This window comes from Petromyzon marinus, chromosome 36 (genome assembly GCF_048934315.1).
Source record: "Petromyzon marinus isolate PM22_M1 ecotype Great Lakes invasive population chromosome 36, UKy_Petmar_22M1.pri1.0, whole genome shotgun sequence".
Lineage (NCBI taxonomy): Eukaryota > Metazoa > Chordata > Hyperoartia > Petromyzontiformes > Petromyzontidae > Petromyzon > Petromyzon marinus.
This window is the reverse complement of record NC_133702.1, coordinates 7,004,976-7,026,650: the sequence shown is the minus strand read 5'-3', so window position 1 is coordinate 7,026,650 and position 21,675 is coordinate 7,004,976. Positions and strand designations below refer to the sequence as shown.

Sequence of the window (21,675 nt, the reverse complement as noted above, 5' to 3'; positions counted from 1 at the left end):
AACGGTACTCAATGCAAGGGCTTACATTGCAGATCAGGTTCAATTCCCAGCAGATACCTCCTGACGGCCTCCAACTGCGTGAGCTTGCGATGGTCCGGGTCAATGTCCACGTTGCAGTAGATCCTGCGGGAGACGAGAAGTGGCGTGACACGGCAAGGTGGGAACGGAGCACATTGCGTACCAGGCGAGGGAGATAACATCTCCCCACCACGGCACCCCTTCTAACATCTAAACCGCGTCTCCCGCGCAGCACATCTCAAGGCGCCCTGCGGCAAAGGGAACACCCGCTGGCAGCCGCCCCTGCGTGGCACCAGGTGAACGCAGCGCCCAGCCACAGCCAGCCAGTAGGCACGAGTCTGCCTCTAGGGGGTGATGTTGCTAGGTGTGCATCCCAACGAAGTTATTTGGGGGCAAATTATATTGCGTTTGGATGTCGGCACACGTAGCCACAGGATCATTTGTGTGCACTGTGAAGCGGGTGGCTCATATTTAGTGTTTAATATTTAGTGTTTAATATTTAGTGTTTAATATTTGGTGTTTAATAGCACCAATAACCAGGTCGGCCGCTGGGCTCGATCATTTCTTTAGAGTAGTTTTTCATGTTTAGCTTGTTGTGCCTTCCCCGCACTTACGATTAGCATGGTTGGCTACGTACGGTGCAAACGAAGTTCAACATATGACTGGCTGTGGTTAGGCTGTCAAAAATAACAGCAGCAGGGTGGCTGGGTGGCTCAGCTAAATCGCTTAGTTGTAAGTTGCATGGGTCACACTCAGAAAGTTGCGAGTATCAATCCTGGTCGGTTATATATCAACCCCCAGCGCTTCATCGTGTCAAGAGTAATTGAGCCAGACGTGCTGAGAGCCTGGGTTATATTTTAAGGCAGCCACGTGAACTGGATTCTCAAGTGGAGTATGTATGCTGAACTTATTTCGCGCCGTACGTAGCAAACCGTGCTAATCGGAGGGGCAGCGGAAGGACAACAAACTAAACACAAAAAGCAGTTAAAATAAATTAGTTTTCAATCTAGAGTAAGGTTCATTGTCTCAGCCAAGTCACCAATGATCGCATCAAAACAATTTAAAATCAAATGTGTTTTTTTAAATTCTTAATTTGGCAAATTTCAGCACAAAAAACAATTGCCGTTAATTGCCATGCGAAGAGCACTCGTTGCAGGGCACGTGAGAAGATGCACCGCCTCATGTGGATAAGAGACGATTGAAGAGACTTCAGAAATAGTTCTGGGACATCAACTTCCGAAGGCCCTTCACTGACAAAAGGTGATATGCACTACTTTATGTGACAGATCTAAGATAAAAATGACTTCATCCCATGATGAGGTACAAATAGCACAATGCAAATATAATTATAAGAGCAGAAGAGCAACATGTCTCTATTATATTTACCAACACTGAAGAGTGAATCCACAACATTTAGAATGATGACGTCGTCCTGCACTAATTAAGACCGGAAGCAGGTGGATGGCTTCACTATTCTGGCAAATCGCCCGAGGATGCTGGATGTAATTACCAGCGAAACGTCGGACTCAAATTCTAAATGTTGTGGATTCACTCTTCAAACACACCGGTGGGCTGAAGAAGTAACTAATTGGCGTTTTGTCAACGTGACACATTTTTTACTGATTGGCCGTGCCGGGTGGTGGAGGGTTGCGACACATTTATACTTACGCGATCAAACCCCAAAAAAAACATTATTACGAATAATAGCGGTCACGAAAGCCTACGTGTTAAACTGGTCTGCAGTGCTGGTTGGCTGGAACTTACAAGAGCAAGTGTTTTACCCCCTAAATAAACAAACCATGTACCATTGGCTCTTACCAGTCACTGGCAATGTTGAGGTCAGGGTGCAGTAGATCATGTAAGCCTGTGAAAGGAGCAATAGAAACATGTTGTGTCACGTGTCATGTCTAATTTCCCTGTAATGAAATGCATTTTTCCGACGATAGACACAAAATTAGACTTGACAGGTAGGTTTTCGCAGCCAATATTACGACTCGTAATTGATTGCGAGTTCAGTCACAGGAGGATCCGTGCCATTACGAACCCTCCACGCGGTCCAGTCAGTCAGCGTAACAATGCATGAAGTCAGATTCGGACTCAATGAATTGTTCATCTGACTTTCTGGATCTTGCTCTGATGGTGCCTGACGTCGTTACAAGCGAAACGTTGAATCTCATTGGCACAATTTTATTTGTTTGGCTGTGTTGGGTGGTGGAGGGTTCTTAATGACACGGACATGGTCAAATCATTACGTGGCCAAATCAAATAATTTATAATAAATTAAAGGAACATATATTGCAGTTACATAGTCATGTTTCAGAGGCGTATTTGTATTTAATTTGCACGTGTCAGTGTATTGTAATGCATGAATGAAATTGCACCTACGTGTTGTTTTTGTAAGCATCGTAAAGTATGTAGCTAAATAAACACATTCCAGTAATGTATTTACTGGGGCATATAGAGTATTCATGGGTCCACGCTAATTTAACTGTTACGATGTTCATAATCATTACCCATCATCCATCATATATCTGTCAACAGTATAAATGGTCATCATCATGTTTATATTTTTTACATAGGGCTGGGATTGTGAGAGCTTGGGATTTACTGCCTTAATGTACACTGCATCAACGCAATTTTTGTCATCTACCCTTGGGGTATGCATAATGGTATTTGATATTCATTCGTCTTTTTTTCCAGGAAACCGATTGAAAACATAGCCTCCAATCACAGTGAGATTAATTGTCCACCAAGATCATTGGGAACGTAATAATAACAATAGTGGCCTACCAACCACGTGAGCAAAGCAGGATCAGTCAAGGTATTTGTATTTATTTATTTCTACCATCGCTACGATCAAAGCGTTCGCGTTACTCTTCTGTGATACTTTGTGCTCAAGTGAAACGGACGACGTCGCTGCTCAACAGAACGACGAATCCATTGACTTTGAAGGCTAAGGGCTCGGTCGCTGCTGATGATAACGATGACGATGTGCGCACACGTGCGCGTGCTCGTGCGCGCGCGTGTGTATCCCCGTTTCGCGGCCGCGGAAAATCGTCGAGAGCCGGTCCTCGTGCTGCGGTCATTCACCCTCCTCCTTGGACACGTTCCCCATCAGCACGTACTCTCCGTGGCCACGCGACAGGACAACTCCTAAACTGAACGAGACACGGGCGATTATTCCGCGTGGCCTTCCGGCGCGTTCACGCGGAACAGGACGACGCGACGGAGCCGCGGGGAACAGCTGGCAACCACCGACCTGAAGGGCGTGTCCTTGAGCGCCGTGAAGAAGTAGTCGTTGGTCAGCATGAGAACGCGTCTCTGAGAGCCACAAGGGTTGGAGGGGGAGAGGGAACGCACCTGACATCCGGTCACCAATTCTGGGCTGTGATTTCAAAGGCGAACGGCCACAGAATGCGCCGCCGTTCGCGGCTGATTCGGCGGGTCGGATCGACGCGAGTAAACCGCGGGTCGAAGGGGCCCTCCTCCACCCGACGCGGTCAGCTCACGCAACCAATGTGGTTGAGCGGCGAGAAATACCCATGCATCGATCAATCGCGCGTGATGCCCTTCCAAAAAAAGCAGTCCGTGATCTCTGTGAAACGCCGTGAGACAAGGAGGAGTGTGTGGCTGTCTCGGCGTGAGAACGCTTGCGGTCGCATAGAGTGGGGAGCGCAACGATGTCGTGGCCAGACAACGTCGGGGGAAACGGAGCGTGAGGGACACAATGTAGTGAATGTGGACATTGGCGTGAGCGATGTACGGGCGCTTCCACGTTGGTTTGCCTGCCACGGCAAACGCCGACCAGCCACCGTGGCCAACGCCGTTGGTGCCACTGCACCTCACCGTCAGAATCACAATATTCATTTATACTGGAGGAATCCGATGAGCTACACAGCTCTTTTTGACAGATGTCCAGTAGTTTTCAGAGATGCCCTTCACCTGTTGCACGGTCAATCCGCAACCTTCAGTCTGCTTAGAAAAACATGCCTCTGAATAATAATGAGAATAATTGACTCTTTTTTTTCCCTGCTCCACACTTCCCCTTCTCACCCTTTACAATAATTGTTCTCTCTCTCTCATTTGGTTGTTGTTTTCACTTTAGGCTCGTTCGTCGTTCAACAAAAAAAAGTTATTTGTGCTGCGCAGTGAAATATCCGGGCTTCGAATCCCGGTTTGTCTCCGAACTGCAGTGGGGATGTGTGCATACTTTTGTCGAGGGGAGAGCGAGAGTTTGGGTTTGAGCTCGGCTCTGGGTAGCTCAGAGGCCCCAGTATAAGAACCCCCCCCACCATCGTCAGTGACGAAGTACACGGCTCCCTCTCTATCGCCCCGTTCGGGCCTTCTCGCTCGTGGACACCGTCGCCTCGGTGGGGTTTGTTCAGCTGTGGCTGTCGGCTGTAACTGGGAGCGGCGCGTCTGGCCCGTCTTACCCCCTCGTCCACGGAGTTTTTCACTTCCATCGAGAAGGTGCCCGTCTGTCTGTTGACCATCGCAGTCCGCAGCTGGGAGGAGAGGCGGTCGCAGACCCGCCATGCGGATGAAAACAGACGGCGGAGAGACGCCCGAGTCAACGTGATTTCAGTGAATAAGATTGAAGTGTACTGCGGAGAACAGATGGGCAAGCGGCGAGGCAATGCTGTTCCTTCGAGCGCGGTCGTTTCGTTTAAACGAAAGAAAAAAGTCGAAGAAAGTCAAGCATCATGAATCACAATTCAATAGCGATGTTCACGTAAACATCTCAGGTGCCACGGCAAGGTGTCAAGAAGCACAACAACCCAGGTATACGCATTTCTTTTTTTGAATAAACATCATCATCAGCCATGATCAGTCCACTGCTAGATTAAGGCCTCCCCAAGTCGTGATCTAACAATACACCTATTTCATCGTTTCATCTCCTCCGTGGACGTCATCTTAAACCAATTCCGTTACTCGGCTGCCACGCCATCCAAAATACTACAGTAACGTTCAGTCAGCTTACAATAATAACAACAATGTTCATAAATACTTAGCGAAAACATAACTTGATATCAGGTCTAGCCTTACCACATGACTGATTTGATCACAGACATGTGCGACTACGTGCAAGTTAACATTTTCATCAAGGAGCCGTCCATAAATTACGTCACGCACCTAGGGGGTGGGGGGGGGGGGGTCAGACATTTGTGACGATGTGTAACGAGGGGGGGGGGGTTGAGAAATGTGACGTCACATCAAAATGCGCAACTTAGAATATAGACAACACGTTCCACTTAATTAAATAGACTTTTTTTAATAAATGTTTTCTCCTACATCATCAGAGTGCAGCGCCACATTAAATACGCACTACAATGACAATCGTTTAAAGCGATTTGAAGCATTTTTTTTTTGGGGGGGGGGGGGGGGAGCAGAGCTTTGTGACGTCATATTTGAGGGGGGGTCTGACGTTTTGTGACGCCGTGTGACGATGGGGGGGGGGGTCAAAAATCGTCCAAAATCGCGTCACGTCATTTATGGACGGCCCCCAAACAGCAATGAGAGAGGTAAGTTCAGAAATCACAACTCGGGATGTGACTGTGAATTGCTGTTAGGTCAAACCGTTCCACAAGAGGGCACTATACATTAGCCCAGCTCTTTGAGTTCAAACATCGTGTGCACGTACTAAACTATATATATTCTTGGTTCTTTCGGTAAGTCACGTAGAAGGGAAGCAATACAATAATAAAAAAATAAACCAATTAAATTCTCACGACGTTTCGACTACAACACAAGCAATCATCATCAGGTGTGGTTTTCACACAGGTGTGGTTTTCACACAGGTGTGGTTTTCACACCTGATGATGATTGCTTGTGTTGGAGTCGAAACGTCGTGAGAATTTAATTGTTTTATATTTTTATTATTGTATTGTTTCCCTTCTACGTGACTTACCGAAAGAACCAAGAATATGCATCCCTGCAGTCACGAAAGCTTTAAATAAAAAAATATATTTTTAAAAATGTTACCAAGTAAGGCCCACTGAGCTATTATAGCTCTTTGTCAGAAGCAACCTGGCCACAAATGATAGCTCAACGAGGTGGCTTATCGTGTGGACATTTATAGCAGGCGAAAACTCTAAATGCTTGTTTCTAAATGCGGAGGGAGAATCCAGAGGACCCAGAGAAAAATCCACGTGACCACGGGGAGAACTTGCAAATTCCAAATATACAGGCTTCAGGGTTGGGCTCGAACCCCCAAATTGTCAACCCACTGCTGGATGAGAGCCTCCCCACGCCACGGGCATGTAAATATATATATCACACGAGCGATGCTTCACTCGGAGGTGGCTGTGTGGCTCAGTAGGGCAATGCCGTGTTAAAGCACTCTGAGCTCACACTGCTGCTGAGAATCTGAGTTGAGATCTGGGCAAACTGCCTGTGATGAAACTGGGTTGCAAGCTGATGACTGCATAAAATACATGCAAAGATGGTTTTGTAATTAATTTGGTTAAATTCCAGCTCAGTGAATAAAAACGTTTGGTTTCATTGGCATTTGACGAACACTCTAGGAGTGTGCATAAGATGCAATACAAGGGGACCTCAGAATTAGTTCCATGACAACAATATTTCGGAGACATTCTCTGCCACCAGATGGTGCAATGGTAACAGCAAGTGTTCCACATGTACGTGTGCTGATATGATCACGTGATACCGATAACAACATCGGGAAAAATAAAGACATTTGAAAAAGGTGCTGCCCTTCATGTGGATTTTTGCAGTGACAGCTCGTAGCTCCGGGTTTAAGAGGACACCTAGTCCCCCGCGGGTTTTCCAGTCTCAGGTGATATCACGTGCAGGTAGTCAATCGGTAATTGGGACAGAGGGACCACGTGGTGATCATTTAAAGCACCGGCGCCTGTTTGGTCAAGAAAGCAGGGATGATGAAGCACACTGCCAGCGCATTCACGTTTCTCAGTGGATCGCTGTGTAAGTCTACATATCTCTAGGTTAAGCCTATGGATCTCAATGGAAGTCTATCGGTTTCTACATCACTCTGTGTATCTCTTATATCTCTGTATGAGTCTGTGGGACTCGTCGCAAGAAGCCACTGCCGGCACATTCTAGCGCCTCAATTAAGTCCACCTGCACGCGTTATGAATCTGAGACTGGAAAAGCTGAGGCGGACTTGGTCTCAGCTTCAACCTGAACGTGCAGCACATGGTAGCACTGCCCGATTGAGTGGGAGGCGCTCCCCCCCAAACATTAGCCGCTCGTCAGCGCCGCTCCGACGAACGCGACGGGCGCAGCACCTCACCACTTCGTCCACGTCCTCCCACTCCACCTCGGAGAGATCCACGCTGTTGTAGTTCGGCTTTGGCTTCATCTTCTTGCCCTCTTTGTACTGTGGAGAGGCAACTGCGGTTGGGAACGGAGGAGTTACCCGAGCCACCGGAGGGTGCGGCCACGTGGCTACCGCTCCCCCACGTCTGGTTCGCTCTGCGCGCACGGCCGCGCGGGGCGAAGGGCCACGCGGCCAATTTATGAAGAAGCCAGGAGGGGCAGGAATTTGCAACGTGCGTCGCATTCCCAACAGACAGCCCTGCCCACTGCTTTTTGTCAGCGCTGCCACAATTTGATCTGAATCCAGGTAAGTCGCAACTTGTCCTCGGTCGGAATAGCCAGGGCAATAGGTTGAATGCAGATTGCCGCTGTTCGTAATTATGCTGGGTTCTCAAGTGCAGCGAGTTGATGGTTTCAGCATCACTCATTGCGTGCACAATTTTTTGTTATCCATCAGATATTGTTACCCTTTAATAACTCATAGCTCTGAAAATAAAAAAACACAATTTTGGCTGACATGTGATGGAGACTATTTGCAAGGCAAACACAAAGTATGTTTCGAATGTGGATGAGATGTAACAGAAGGGACATCAGACGAACAGTTAAATGGGCAGCTTTTTCTTGTGTGCAAGTGGGCGGTGTAACTGTAAGATCGATTAGCCCACCTATTCGCACTGAACATATACAAGTGAGGGTAATGCAGTTAAAGACATCTGCTTGTAAATTCTTGGTGCCATTCAGACATTAACTCACAATTCAGATTAATTAGGTGGAAGACGCAACACTAAATAGGTAATCTCAATTTACAGGCATCTGTTGACTCAAACTTCTGCAGGAGAATGCATAGGTGGTCGTTGGCTGGCTTTAACAGGGCCAAGCTCCTTCGAAGTTATTCAGTAAAACCTCTTGATGCCAGACTTGGTGAGAGAGCACACAAGGTGACCGCTCGTCGCGCACGTGGTCAACTGCCGCAATTGGTGACCCCGTGCCCAAAGACGCGTGTCAGTGCCCGTGAGTGTAAACCGTGTGTTCTCTAGCTTTAGAGATTTATTTTAAAACATATCGTTGTAAAAAAAAAAATCGTTTATAAACAATTAAAATAATTCAGCCGCCCAAAAATAGTATTTTCACCTTAAACCTATGGACCTGCTAAAGCATGAGTACAGACATCCACAGTAGCGAGAGGGCCAGACAGCTAGAGACAGATAGCACTGCCTGGGGGTGAAAAGGCGTCACCGAGGTTGATGCTTCGCGCCACCGCAGCAGGGAAATGAGCAACGCCAACACGCGCTCGAGAGTCTTAACAGAGAGTGGCCACTGGGGGGGGGGGGTCGACAAGAATGACATCTGGGTGGATTAGAAGGACTCTCAATGAAAGAACGGTGGAACAATCTTGGCAGACAAATAATCGAATGGACCATACATGCATAGTAACCGCCTGCGCTGAAGAAGTGAGCGTATTCCCCCGAGGCTTTCCCATCACTCTCTGTTGCTTGAAAGCAGCGTGGCAGTACACTTACACTTGAAGCTCCCGACCCGTTGGGAGACGCCAGCCCTGCGTGCTCGCTGATGCCCTCGTGTCGCTTTGCACACGAGGGCATCAGTTGGAGGCGGGGGTCGGGACTGCGAAGAGGCCCTCCGTCTCGTTGTTTTGTGTGTGTGCAGGACACTCACCATTGGGCGCAGGTCCGGGTGGGTGACGATGTAGCCGTTGTTCGTGATGATGAACGCATAGCCATGGACGCCAAGCTGCGGCACGCAATACAATCGTCGCAACCAAGCATCTCAAATAAGCTCAATCTCTCCGACAGTGTAAGACTTTTTGAAAGTTAAATGAAAATGGAACACCCCAAAAAAAACAAGAGACATTTTCCTGTAGATAAAATACACATGTCCCAGGCTGTCTAAAACAAATGTGAAGATATATGTTTTTTTAAATAAAACACATTAAAGTTATGGCCAAGCACACCTCTAATGTACTTTAGTGATGTCACTGCAGTGACGTATTGAAATGCACAGCAGTGAGGTCACAACGATGTCGTGACGGTGATGGCACTACAATGACAGCTTGGGAAACACCGCATGCATCTACAAATTGGGAGCTTTGTTATTTTGTACTCCTGAGCTACTCCCTGGATGAGTTGTGCAAACAGAAACAACAAAGTCCTTACAGTTTACATTTTCACCCAAAAATGGCCATGATTAATGTTCCATAATTAAAAAGACGCTGCTGATAATGCATTAACCGCTGCACGGATGGTAAGGTGTGGAGAGGCCTTCATCCAGCAGTGGAATGGTAAAGGGCTTCATTTCAAATGAATGCGAAGTTTTGTGACCCATAACCCTACCGGCACAAGCGCACAATCGCGAGGTTGACCCAATATGCGCCCATCATAACCATCATCATCATCAGGCCTTAAGCGTACCTCCCTTTTCTTCCCCCGTGCCTCTGATTGGCACTGCTGGCTACGTACGGTGCGAGAGAAGTTCTACGAACAAACACACACACTGAACATACCTTGTAGCGAGGAGCCATCTTGAGCAGCTCCTTGAGTGGCACGTCCGTCCCCACCACGCCCAGGAGGATGCCATGGGACCTCTGAACGCACAAACCGGCAACAGAACTCGTGAATGCAAACGTGTCTCGCATGCCCGGCGTTTCGTCCCTGCCAGCTAATAGCGAATAATGCCCATCAGCCGATGCTCTCCGATACATTTCACTAAATTCAAAAGTCAATCGCCTTAATAAGTAATGGAGCACCACTCTTATTCCCAGTGCGGGTTTCCAGGTTGGGCGCGTGTTGAACATTCGCTATCACAAGCCTTTGCCGCGCACTGCTGCTGGTATCTTCAGGAATATGCCTGGTGCATGCAAAAACCTACGCACGTGGCTAGACTACTCTTGTTCGTGACCAGCATTGAGCCAGTGGTGGAAATTCCTCATTCGTGTGGCGAGGCGAGTGAAAGGCGGACGACTTTCATGCGCAGTGGCACCCGTTTTTTATTAAAATCTGGGTCATGAATCGTCCGAGCCTGGTTAATTGTCTTGCCTGCCAAACCCTGTTGGAACATCTCATTAATGTTATTTTACAATGTACGGTTTTTTTAAAGTCTTTAATACTTTTTTTTATTTTGCGGGAATGCTGCCATAAAGTGCTGTGGCTCTGCAGTCGAGAGCTATGAATTGAGGGCAGCACTGTGTGTATCTGATGCCGAATTCAGCCCATGTTTATGCTGCACAGCACGAATGAGATGCAAGCATATCTTCATTTCTCAAATGTCCCGTTTCCACCGGTCAAAACAGAACTTGGAGTGGCATTCATGTGCAACACACAAAAAACACAACGATGCATTTCAATGGAGTATTAGGTGAACCCCACTCCCCCTTAAAAAGAGAAATACATAAAACATTTCGAAGGCCAAACAGGGAATATACGTCTCAATATGGCCGTGTTCCATCAGGTAATTTAATAAAGCACTTGTGGCAGTGAGTAATGTGTACCACAGGGCCTCCAAGCGCCTGGCCCCAACTGATTTACATTTTGGTTTTAAACTGCTCCGTGAACAGGAATTGGATCTCATTTTTTGTTGTTGATCCGAGTTAGTAAGCTGACTTCGGTTTACCGCGTTGGTCAAATGTCTGTTGCAGGCTTCACTTCATTTTATTTACAACTCAATTTTGATGAGGAAAAAAACCCCAACCCATTCCTAGACGTCCCCCCCCATCCCACCATCACTGTCTTTTTACAGTGGTCAATTCTGAACTGCGTGGCATTTGTAACCCTGTGACCTCTGGTTCGCAGCATAGTTGAACACCACATGTTGTGGTCAGATTGGAGGAATATTATTTGGAACACACGAACCCCTGTGTGTGCGTGTGTGTGTACATGTTCATATGTGTGTGTATGTATGTGTGTGGGGAGTGCTGGTGTAGCGGTTAGCGCGCTGCACTATAAACCCGGCGACCCGGGTTCGATTCCCGTTCACGGCCAACACCGGTGACAATTATTTGAACCGGTCCTGGGCCTCCCCTAGGTCGACTCAGCCTCAAATGAGTACCTGGTGCGGTGTGTAAACATCGCCACTGGGGAGACAAAGGCGGCCGGGCGTGGTGTTGGCCACCCACCCCCTCGTGTACCGTGCCGGCCTTCATAGGTTTTTGCTAACAGCACTTGCCCCAACAGTCTGTTCAGGCTATACGGGGGATCTTTGTCTTTGTATATGTGTGTGTACCTGCTTGTGTGCGTTTGCATGCTTGTGTGTTGCGGGGAGAAATATTATTGAGACTAGTAGACTGCACTACGATCCCGGCAACCTGGGTTTGAAGATTACCTGAGCTGATCCTAGGCCTCCCCTAGGTGAATGTATCATTAAATGAATACCTTGTGCAGTGTATAAGCAACAGCACGAGGGAGACAAAGGTGGTCAGGCGTGGTGCTAGTCACACCACCCCCACGTGCTCAGCGCTGCTCTTGATGGATCCTTGTAACAGTACTTGCCTCGGCAGGCTGTCTCGGCTAAGCACGGGGTCTTTGTGTGTGTGCGTGTCGTTTCCCACCGTTTCATTTTTCTTGCTGAAGACAGGCATGGCCACCGTGGTCATGAGCAGTAGCCCCTGGGACGAGGTGGAGTAGAGCTGGCGGGTAACAGAGCAATCGGCGTCAGTCATCGTCACATCATCGGCACGTCCGTGCGAGACAACTCAAATCTCCCGCGAGACTACGGCTGAAAGTTTAAACAACACAACAACAACAAATTCACGTTACGTCACATTGTCCTTGGACGTGAAAACGTGACATTTATCTGACAGGCGAGTTTGCAAATTATTTATTTAAACGTATTGAGGATGGCGTGTGCGGCGAGGCGTGCAAATGACTCTTTCGTAGGTTCCAGTAGCTTTTTCTGTCGCCAATGGGAAAGAGGTGGACTAATTGTCGCGCGGTGGAACGACGTTAGAGCGGACTGGCATTGACATCTTCAAAGCGCCACAAAGTGCGTCTCACTGAGCGTCAGGGTCAAGGGGTCGCACACCAAATGCCACGACGAGTCTCTCTCTCTCTCTCGTTCGTTTATCGATCAGTAGACAATCAAAGTGCACCTTTGCATTTCAAGGGCTGCAAAGCATCAAGAGACAAGTGTTTTCCCTCTCTATTTACCTTAATATTAACTTGATTCACATTGTTATTATTAACGAGGTGGATATTTAATTCGCAAAATTCACAGCTGGAATCAGCTATGTTTGAGCTAGTCCAACTATAGCGGGAGATAATTCATTGCCGATTTAGCAAAGACAACGCGACACAACTGCAGATGACATTAAGGCAATAGGTGCAGTCCACGGATAGAGTGGGTCCTCTCTGAATCGCGTCTGTCTGCAAAGTGAATCCATCTGTGCGGAGCTTTGGGTGCAATCCCCTCGGATGCATAGATTTTCTTCAGCAAATTATTCCCACGCGCCAAATGGTCATGAATGGAAATGGCCAAACATCCCAATGCAGGACCCTCATTAAAAAAAAATGTCTTGAGACTGAGTGAGGCTTTCCTTGGTAAATAACCAGCATACATTATTATTATTATTGGTTTCCCTGCAGTAAAATTAATTTGCTGTGCTCTTACCTTTTGGGCTTGGGGCAGCTGTTGATTTGAATAGGCAGCATGCACAAAGTATAGCCAACCATTCGGAGGGAAAGAAAAGTGTATTTCAGCAACCCAGAATCAAAACGCAATCCCCACATCAGTGATAATTTCACACGTTGCGAGGGCCGCCAAATTATTCAATAAGCAAGCAAAACAAAACTCACATTCATCAATAACAGTGGCCTTAAAATGGAGAATATATAATCGCAATGGCCCTTCTTCGTGTGGTTATCTGGCTTGACCATTTGAATTTCTTTAGTTTGTTATCCTTTCCCCGCACCTCTCAAGAGCACGGTTGGCTACGTACGGTGCAAAAGAAGTTCAACACACATACATTTGAAACTTTGGTTGTTGCTGTGCATCTACATTAGCCTTGCCAAAGAAGAAGAAGCTCTTCTTCATAGCACAGAAATGACATAAAGGACGTGTGTGCTTAAGTAGCATCACAAAATAAATTATTAAGCAAACCACGTTGTTGCAGATGTAGTGCCAACGAGTCAGAGACAGAGACGTTCTAGGTGGCACTTTTTTATTGGAGGGGAGTGAGATGAGAGAGGGGGGGGGGGAGGTGAGGAGAGTATTTGGAGAGTAGTGGAGTGAGGAGAGAGGTAGGAGAGTGCGTGGAGGGAGTGAGTTGAGGGTGGGGGAGGTAAAGAGAGTATTTGGAGAGTAGCGGAGTCAGGGGAGAATTAGGAGAGTGCGGGGCGGGGAGTAGAGTGAGATGAAAATTGAACTTCTTTCGCACCACTTTTTCAAAATTTCTTGTTGTGGTTTTCACACCTGATGATGATGATTGCTTGTGTTGCAGTCGAAACGTCGTGAGAATTTTATTGTTTTATATTTTTTTATTATTTCATTGTTTCCCTTCTACGTGACTGTACCGAAAGAACCAAGAATATAATTTCGCACCGTACGCAGCCAGCCGTGCTGATTGGGCGCGCGAGGCGTGTCACCCATGCCGCGTTCCCGCGTTTCTCGGCCCCTCTGTGCGCGCGACGTCGAAGGATTGGCGGGGTGGGTGACGAGGGTCACGGCGGGTGGGGGTCACGGCGGGTGGGGGTCACGGCGGGTGGGGGTCACGGCGCGTGGGGGTCACGGCGGGTGGGGGTCACGGCGGGTGGGGGTCACGGCGGGTGGGGGTCACGGCGGGTGGGGGTCACGGCGCGTGGGGGTCACGGCGGGTGGGGGTCACGGCGGGTGGGGGTCACGGCGCGTGGGGGTCACGGCGGGTGGGGGTCACGGCGGGTGGGGGTCACGGCGCGTGGGGGTCACGGCGGGTGGGGGTCACGGCGCGTGGGGGTCACGGCGGGTGGGGGTCACGGCGGGTGGGGGTCACGGCGGGTGGGGGTCACGGCGGGTGGGGGTCACGGCGCGTGGGGGTCACGGCGGGTGGGGGTCACGGCGGGTGGGGGTCACGGCGAGTGGGGGTCACGGCGGGTGGGGGTCACGGCGCGTGGGGGTCACGGCGGGTGGGGGTCACGGCGGGTGGGGGTCACGGCGCGTGGGGGTCACGGCGGGTGGGGGTCACGGCGCGTGGGGGTCACGGCGCGTGGGGGTCACGGCGGGTGGGGGTCACGGCGGGTGGGGGTCACGGCGGGTGGGGGTCACGGCGCGTGGGGGTCACGGCGCGTGGGCGTCACGGCGGGTGGGGGTCACGGCGGGTGGGGGTCACGGCGCGTGGGGGTCACGGCGCGTGGGCGTCACGGCGCGTGGGGGTCACGGCGGGTGGGGGTCACGGCGCGTGGGGGTCACGGCGCGTGGGGGTCACGGCGGGTGGGGGTCACGGCGGCCAGCCCCTCGGCCGTGACACTCACCGTGCTGTCCATGTACGCCTCGGTCCAGATGATGTCGTGGTCGTGGTTGATGACCATGGGACGGCTGAGCACGTGTAGGTACTCCATCACGTTCTCCTGCACGTCGGCCAGCGTTGAGATCTGTGTGTAGTAGCCTGCATACGCACACACACAGCGCAGAGCACTGCAGATCACTCTGCTACCTACTTCCCCCCCCCCCTCATCTCACTCTACTCCCCTATCTCTCCCCTCTCATCTCACTCCACTCCCCTCCACACACTCTCCTACCTCACCCCTCTCATCTCACTCCACTCCCCTCCACACACTCTCCTACCTCACCCCTCTCATCTCACTCCACTCCCCTCCACGCACTCTCCTACCTCCCCCCCCACTACGTACCCCCCTACACACACTCTCCTACCTCCCCCCCCACTACGTACCCCCCTACACACACTCTCCTACCTCTCCCCCCACCACGTACCCCCCTACACACACTCTCCTACCTCCCCCCCCACTACGTACCCCCCTACACACACTCTCCTACCTCCCCCCCCACTACGTACCCCCCTACACACACTCTCCTACCTCTCCCCCCACCACGTACCCCCCTACACACACTCTCCTACCTCCCCCCCCACCACGTACCCCCCTACCTGCGTGCCGGCCACCTGGGCGCCCCCTCCCCTCTGCGAGCTGGGCGGCGCATGGCCTCCAGGCCAATCAAAATGCACGCTGGGCGGTGCGTGGAAAGTAATCCAGCCAGCCAGCAAAACTTGATTATTATTTTTTAAAACAAGTACGATAGTGTAAGTTAAACGTTTAATATCAGCATTGCTGTAGAAAACCTGAACGGCTTCAGATAAAAAAAATATACACTAATGCTGTGGTGTGGAAAGTAGGCTGTTCAGTTCAATGTTTTCAAAAAACTTTGCACCCAAACTGCAAGAGCAGCCACGTGATGTTCTGAGCGATGCACACAGGAAAAAAACTAAATCACAGACGGTGGTAGCAACTGGATTTGTGTTCGCTGTGATTCATGCGTCTGCTTTTGGGCAGAAATTCATTAACGGCAAAAGAGCCCAGGATCTTAAACAAATAGCCCGGCGAGAAAATAGGTGACTCGCCAACTTAAGAGCAGCACACATTGTTGCAACAAATCCATCTTGTTTTCACAGTGTGGTGTTCTGCTTATCTTGCAGTCTGTGTTGTACGAGGGGAAACTAAGTTACAGGTCCATGTGTCGTGCCATTTACATCAATAATGATTTACGTGAGATGAAACGCCTGAAACGCCTGAGCACCCAACCATGCCAACGGAATGAATAAATACATTTTTTTTTAAAGTGCCCCACAGGGTTCCCTGCTCAGCCACGTCGCTGATGTCAGCCGTGTCTCGTTCGTTCCTCCCAGTGGCACAGTGTGCCTTTGGCGGGACGCAAGGATTATGCAAAAATGGACTCGGAGGAATCATTGGGGGAAAAAAATACAGCTGTGACATTTTGCGCAGGGACGGATCCTTCTCAGCCATGGGGACTAATTTACGCGGACGTGAAGGCAGAGTGAGTCCTTGTGCTTTATGAGCCCAGAGTCAGCCCTGCTCGCTGCTTGCACATGCATACTGTGTCACGCAGGTAGTGGAAGTTATTCGCAAGCGTAGCAGCAAATGGTAAAGGTGCAGCCCTGCAATTTCTTGGATCACGCCACTGCGGGTAAAAGGGCATCCACGAGAGGCTGCTTTTAAAGAGCCCCATCCAGATGTCTTGGAAGAGGTGGGAGCACCCACACGCCTTTACCCCACAATGCACGACGTGCAGATCAACTTAATTGTGGTGGTACCCATTTACACTTATGGGTGGACAGAGTCGGAGGGATTCAAGAAACCTGGACCATCGTTTTAATTGCCGTGCCGGGAGATCGCATCACACCTCTGGATTGTAATTCCAGTGTACTCACGATGATACTCGGGCGGCATTTATATGCTGTATTGCATACCGCATCCCACATAGAAGCAGACCTGATGTAGGCAGTAATGAGAAGGAAACTGGCACTTTTTGGACACATTTGTAAAAGGTCAACAACAACGGGAGAATCAAAAGGGTGTTGGTGTTGTTGTTTGGAAAAAATGGAAGGAACCGGAAGGAGAGGAAGCCCTAACAGAGAATGGCTTGACAACAACATCAGAGATTGGTGCCAGAAAGATATGGCACTACTTGAGCATATTGGCACAAGACAATAAGAAAATGTAAACAATTGACGAAATGTGCAGTGGACACCTATGGGATATATCCCATGGATCGTGATGACGATGGTTGCCTACCTGCGATACATTATTGCGTAGTGTCTTTCAAAACAATAATTCTGGTGAAGTGAGCATTACATGTTACTCATTTGCCTTTTGTATGTGTGAGCCAGGGGTGGAAATTCCATATTTATATGGTGGAGGACGAGTTATATCGTAAGGCAACCACTGTTGACATCCCTGTAAAATAGTGCTTATTTTATCGACCCTGGATGGACGAATTTACTGAGCCGACCCCCACTCTCTACTGCTGTAGCACGCGGCCGGTAGACGTGTATGATACTGCGCTCTGTGCGTATAGATTACGACTTACCTTTGTTTGCACAGGCCATCCACTTGATCGGGTTGGCAAATGCCAGCTCTCGGCCAATGAGGTAGGTGAATATGCGGACCTGTAAAAGGCAGTGCTCGCAGAATGTCACCACAGGGCAGTGACACGCATAGAATATCCACGATGCATGCACGCATGCACACTTACATAATCGTACTTTCATTAGCATTACAATACAAAAAAAACGCCTTTCACGCTTAATTAGAGCGAACAACTTTGCGGTTCTTCTCCCTATAATGAGCTGCATTTTAATTGGAGCTCTCTAATTTATACTGTTGGCCTCGCTATGAAAGGCAGAATTAATCGTATGGAATGGACCCCAATTCAAGGTATTTAAAGGGGGCTGCTGCTTCGTTTAAATTCGGAGAAAATAGGACGTTCCCTCTGACCTCTGCGGAATCTTAACGTAAGTTGCGTTTTTTTTTACAAGCCAGATAGTTGATTCGAACGGCTTTCATATCTCATTTCGATATTTTGACAAAACATGCTTAAGTCCCCATTCACCATTGGCTAACGTATTAAATACACAGTCTGCGTCATTAATGACCGATAAAGTGACCGCAACCTAATTACACTTTTTATTTTACTGCAGCTTCACACGATTAACTTTTGTGAAGCCCTCACGAATCTTGACTTACGAATGATAATTAAATACAATTTAATAAAAGCGGTGAAAATTGTGAAGAAGATGAAGAAGAAAAAAGCTATGGTAATCCCGGGGGGCCATCGGACCCTTCCCAACGGGCAGCATGGTTGCCAGATTAAATTCTACCAGTGCCGGTTAAACAAAGGACAGATAGACACGGGAGCGGAGGGGATGAGGTAAACGAAGGACCCCCCTCTGTCTATCCCTTGCTCTCGCTCCGCTTTTCACAGTAGCCGTCACTCGGAGTGAAAAATCAATCGTCATGGGGCCCCGTGTTTGTGCCTCCTCCCTCCGGCCTCCTCTCCCTCAATCCGTCCGTTCAATCCCTCCTCCATCAAGTAGGCCTCTGCCCCTTCCATTCAAATTGGCTCAGCTAACGTGCAAATTGTTTGTTTACAATGTCACCCGACGATATTTTACCGCTCTCTTTAAGATTATTTGTTATTTGCCTGCCCCCCACACGAACCTTAATGTCCACCGTACGTGGTCCCCATCTGGGTGGGGTCAGCGAGCCCCACAATTTTTTGACCCCATCAATGTGTCCTGCTCGTGCCCAAATCGGGCTGCTGTCCCACCCGCCAAGTTCTGTGATCGGCGTTTTGTCCCGGGCTCGCGTTGAGTTGTAATAAAACAACAACAACAACCATAATAATCATAGCACATAATATTTGTCATTTTTTTGCTTGCGCCTTCGCGGCCATCGTTATTATCGTTGTTGTTAAGAAACATTTAAAGGCGCGGCCCTACAATTGCTTGCTCACACCCACTGCTGACAATAATGGTGTCCGCGAAAAGGAGCTCGACAGAGAGTACTTTTGCCTAATCTTCCACATGACCCAGACGTAGGAGTACGGACACTGTACCCCACTACACGCGACCTGCCGATGGACTAAATTTGGTGAACCCGTTCATACCCCACAGGCTGAACAGAGTTGGTGATGGCGGGCGGGCGGGGGGAAGGGAATTTCAGAACCCAGCTCATTATTTAAACTGTCACTACGGAAGAATGAACATGCGACCTCTATATATTACAAGTCCAGTTTGCTAAAAATTGCATTGCGGCGGCAGCTCTTGGAACGAAACACATACGGTTGTGTCCCTTAATGGAACACAGTCAAATAAAGTGTTGGTGTGTGTGTGTGTTGTATATAGTATGAGGAGCGGTAGTGTAGCGGTTAGCGCGCAGTGCTACGAACCCGGCGACCAGAGTTCGATTCCCTGCTCACGCCCAACACCAGTGATTATCTGAATCGGTCCTGGGCCTCCTTTAAGTCGACTTATAACATTTTTATATGAGTTTAATAAGGCCCATAACGTGTATATATTTTTTACTTCAGAATAAAGGGACGCACTACATCAGCTATAATTATTGTTCATTGTGTGTCGTGTGGCTCATTAAGCTATGCCACATGCTTGGCCCAGCCAGGAACATCTCTGTTGGTAGTAGCCCATTACCGCTAATGGAATGTGAAGCCCTCTAAATTCGTTTTGAAGCTGCCTGGAAAAAGCCACTTTAGTAACCGAATCCTACGAATGGTGCATCAAAGTGCTTTTTTTTTACAAAAGTTAATTTACTTACAGTATAAGCTTTAGATTCGGTCGTGTGTCCTCTCAACGTTGCCTTTTGCGAGTACAAATATAATAATTCGGTATATATGGCGCCTAAACCAATGCTGGCGATTTGCAAAGGTGTACGTTACAATGTTTTAAAACAACAATGTCCAAGCATTGCAAACAGCGTCCTCCTGATGGTACAGTCTCATCGATGCTCAGGTTTTTCCTGAAATGTGGCCAGGGAAGGTGAGTGTGATGTTGTAATTTTAATATTTCCATAGCTTGCGATGAAAGAAAGTAGGGCTTCGTTTCAACCCCATCATGAAGCTAAAAGATAAAAGTGCAGACCTATCATTTATTGTTCACAACCTTGCTGGAGAAAGAGACTAGAAGGATATCTGGAGAACCCTTCTCGAGGGTATTTGGCCTACTCTTCCATGCTGGCCGGATATTTGTTGCATGTGCAGAATTCCATGCTTCGCAGCTCTCAATCGCAACCCAACTATATAATTTCTATTCTTGGTTCTTTCGGTAAAGTCACGTAGAAGGGAAATAAGAAAATAAAATAAAAAAAGAACCAAGAATATGAATCCCTGCAGTCACGAAAGTTTTCAATCGAAAGCGTATAATTTGTTCGTATTATTCGAGCGGGTCGTCTATAAATGTGTCACCCTGCGTCGCACGAAAGAAAGAGAAGAGCAGTTCCGAAGCGTGAAGGCAGCCGGTGATTTCAGTTCACCGTGAGGATCCACTGCGAATTGTACCTTCTTGTCGGGCGAGTTGTACTTCTCAAAGACCTCCTCGAAGGTCTCGACGGCTCCGTCGGTGACGACCATCAGCGCCTGATTGCAGCTGCTACCCTGCCCCGTGGCGTTGAACTGCAGAAGCGTCAAGCGAAGCGTGGTCACAGCGCCGAAAGTAGAGCTCGGCGTGGTGTGCAAGGTGCTGGACACGAAGATTTTGTTCTTATTGTTATTGTCACCATTCAATTAGACGGAGAACGTGGCCTGTTGGATCGTGGTGGGGGGGGGGGGTTAATATCATTGAGATTCTAGGTTCAAACTTGGGTAGCCAGCTGTGATTCCACCGCGTTGATGGTCTGTGCAAAGAGTGGTTGTATTGCATGTGCAGGAGGTCGGGGGTTCGACCCCGGCCCTGATGCCTGTATGTTTTGAGTGTGCGAGTTCTCCCCGTGGTCGCGTGCATCTCGTTCTCTGGGTCCCCCGGTGTTCCCCTCCACATTCAGAAACGCGCATTTGGAGTATTTGGCTGCTGTAAAATTTCCACGAGATAAGACACTTAATTGAGCTATCGTTTGTGGCCGGGTCGCTTCTGAAAAAGAAGCTAATCGCTCATTGGGCTTTACCTGGTAAGATAAAAAAATAAAAACGTGTTAAGTTTAATTTGTATGCATTTTTAAGTGATTTGTTTACCTTTCCTGAATTTTCCATTCCTATCGTGTTTTTGTATTCGTCTGTTTTTATAACGTTCTGACCTGCCCCTACTAGACATCTGTGTAAAAGAGCTTCATAGCTCATCGGATTCCTCCAGGATAAATACCCATTCTGATTCTGATAATAATTAGACATTTCAGTTGGACATGAACCAAACACTTTCAAGGGGGCAAGGACGGTGTGCCCCGCTTGTTGGCAACCACATCTGTCAAGGTGATTTCAGAAAGAGTTCAGGTGACACCATCTTCTGGGACCATTCTCCGACAGAAGGTGGTGCACTCATATCTGTAAAAGTGATAATAGAGATTTCTGCATGTCGTGACATACTCGAATTATTATTATTCTTTTTTTTACCAGATAAAGCCCAGTGAATTATTAGCTCTTTTTCAGATGCGACCTGGCCAACATGATAGCTAATAGAAGTGGCTTATCATCATATGTCGGAATTTATAGTCATAGCCAAACAATATAAAATAATATTTCTAAATGTGGAAGGAAAATCCAGAGGAGCCAGAGAAAATCCAGGCGACCATGCGGAGAGAGAGAGAGAGAGCACGCGAACTCCAAATATACAACAGGCATCGTCAGGGTTGGGATCGAACCCACAAACTCCTGCATAGCAGGCGAGGGAGATTGTATTTGCAATAT

At 48.6% G+C, this 21,675-nt stretch overlaps 1 protein-coding gene across 3 annotated transcripts in view; it reads right to left on the bottom strand.

The window, feature by feature from the left end:
* The window catches only part of LOC116949350 (voltage-dependent calcium channel subunit alpha-2/delta-3-like), a 118,753-nt gene that overhangs the window by 49,795 nt on the left and 47,283 nt on the right, over window positions 1-21,675 (bottom strand). For 2 of the 3 annotated variants that reach the window (XR_004403898.2, XM_032966559.2), the window contains exons 11-23: window positions 20,338-20,451; window positions 17,356-17,434; window positions 14,766-14,899; window positions 12,931-12,948; window positions 11,873-11,950; window positions 9,833-9,913; window positions 8,989-9,063; window positions 7,289-7,375; window positions 4,452-4,523; window positions 3,278-3,339; window positions 3,109-3,176; window positions 1,837-1,882; window positions 26-123 (exon numbers count right to left, since the gene is read on the bottom strand). Coding sequence is in view for 2 of the 3 variants with exons in the window: in XM_032966559.2 (XP_032822450.1) it covers window positions 26-123; window positions 1,837-1,882; window positions 3,109-3,176; window positions 3,278-3,339; window positions 4,452-4,523; window positions 7,289-7,375; window positions 8,989-9,063; window positions 9,833-9,913; window positions 11,873-11,950; window positions 12,931-12,948; window positions 14,766-14,899; window positions 17,356-17,434; window positions 20,338-20,451 (1,012 nt within the window). In the remaining variant the exon portion in view is untranslated. The remainder of the gene's footprint in view (window positions 1-25; window positions 124-1,836; window positions 1,883-3,108; window positions 3,177-3,277; window positions 3,340-4,451; window positions 4,524-7,288; window positions 7,376-8,988; window positions 9,064-9,832; window positions 9,914-11,872; window positions 11,951-12,930; window positions 12,949-14,765; window positions 14,900-17,355; window positions 17,435-20,337; window positions 20,452-21,675) is intronic. The other variant, XM_032966560.2, reaches the window with a different exon arrangement.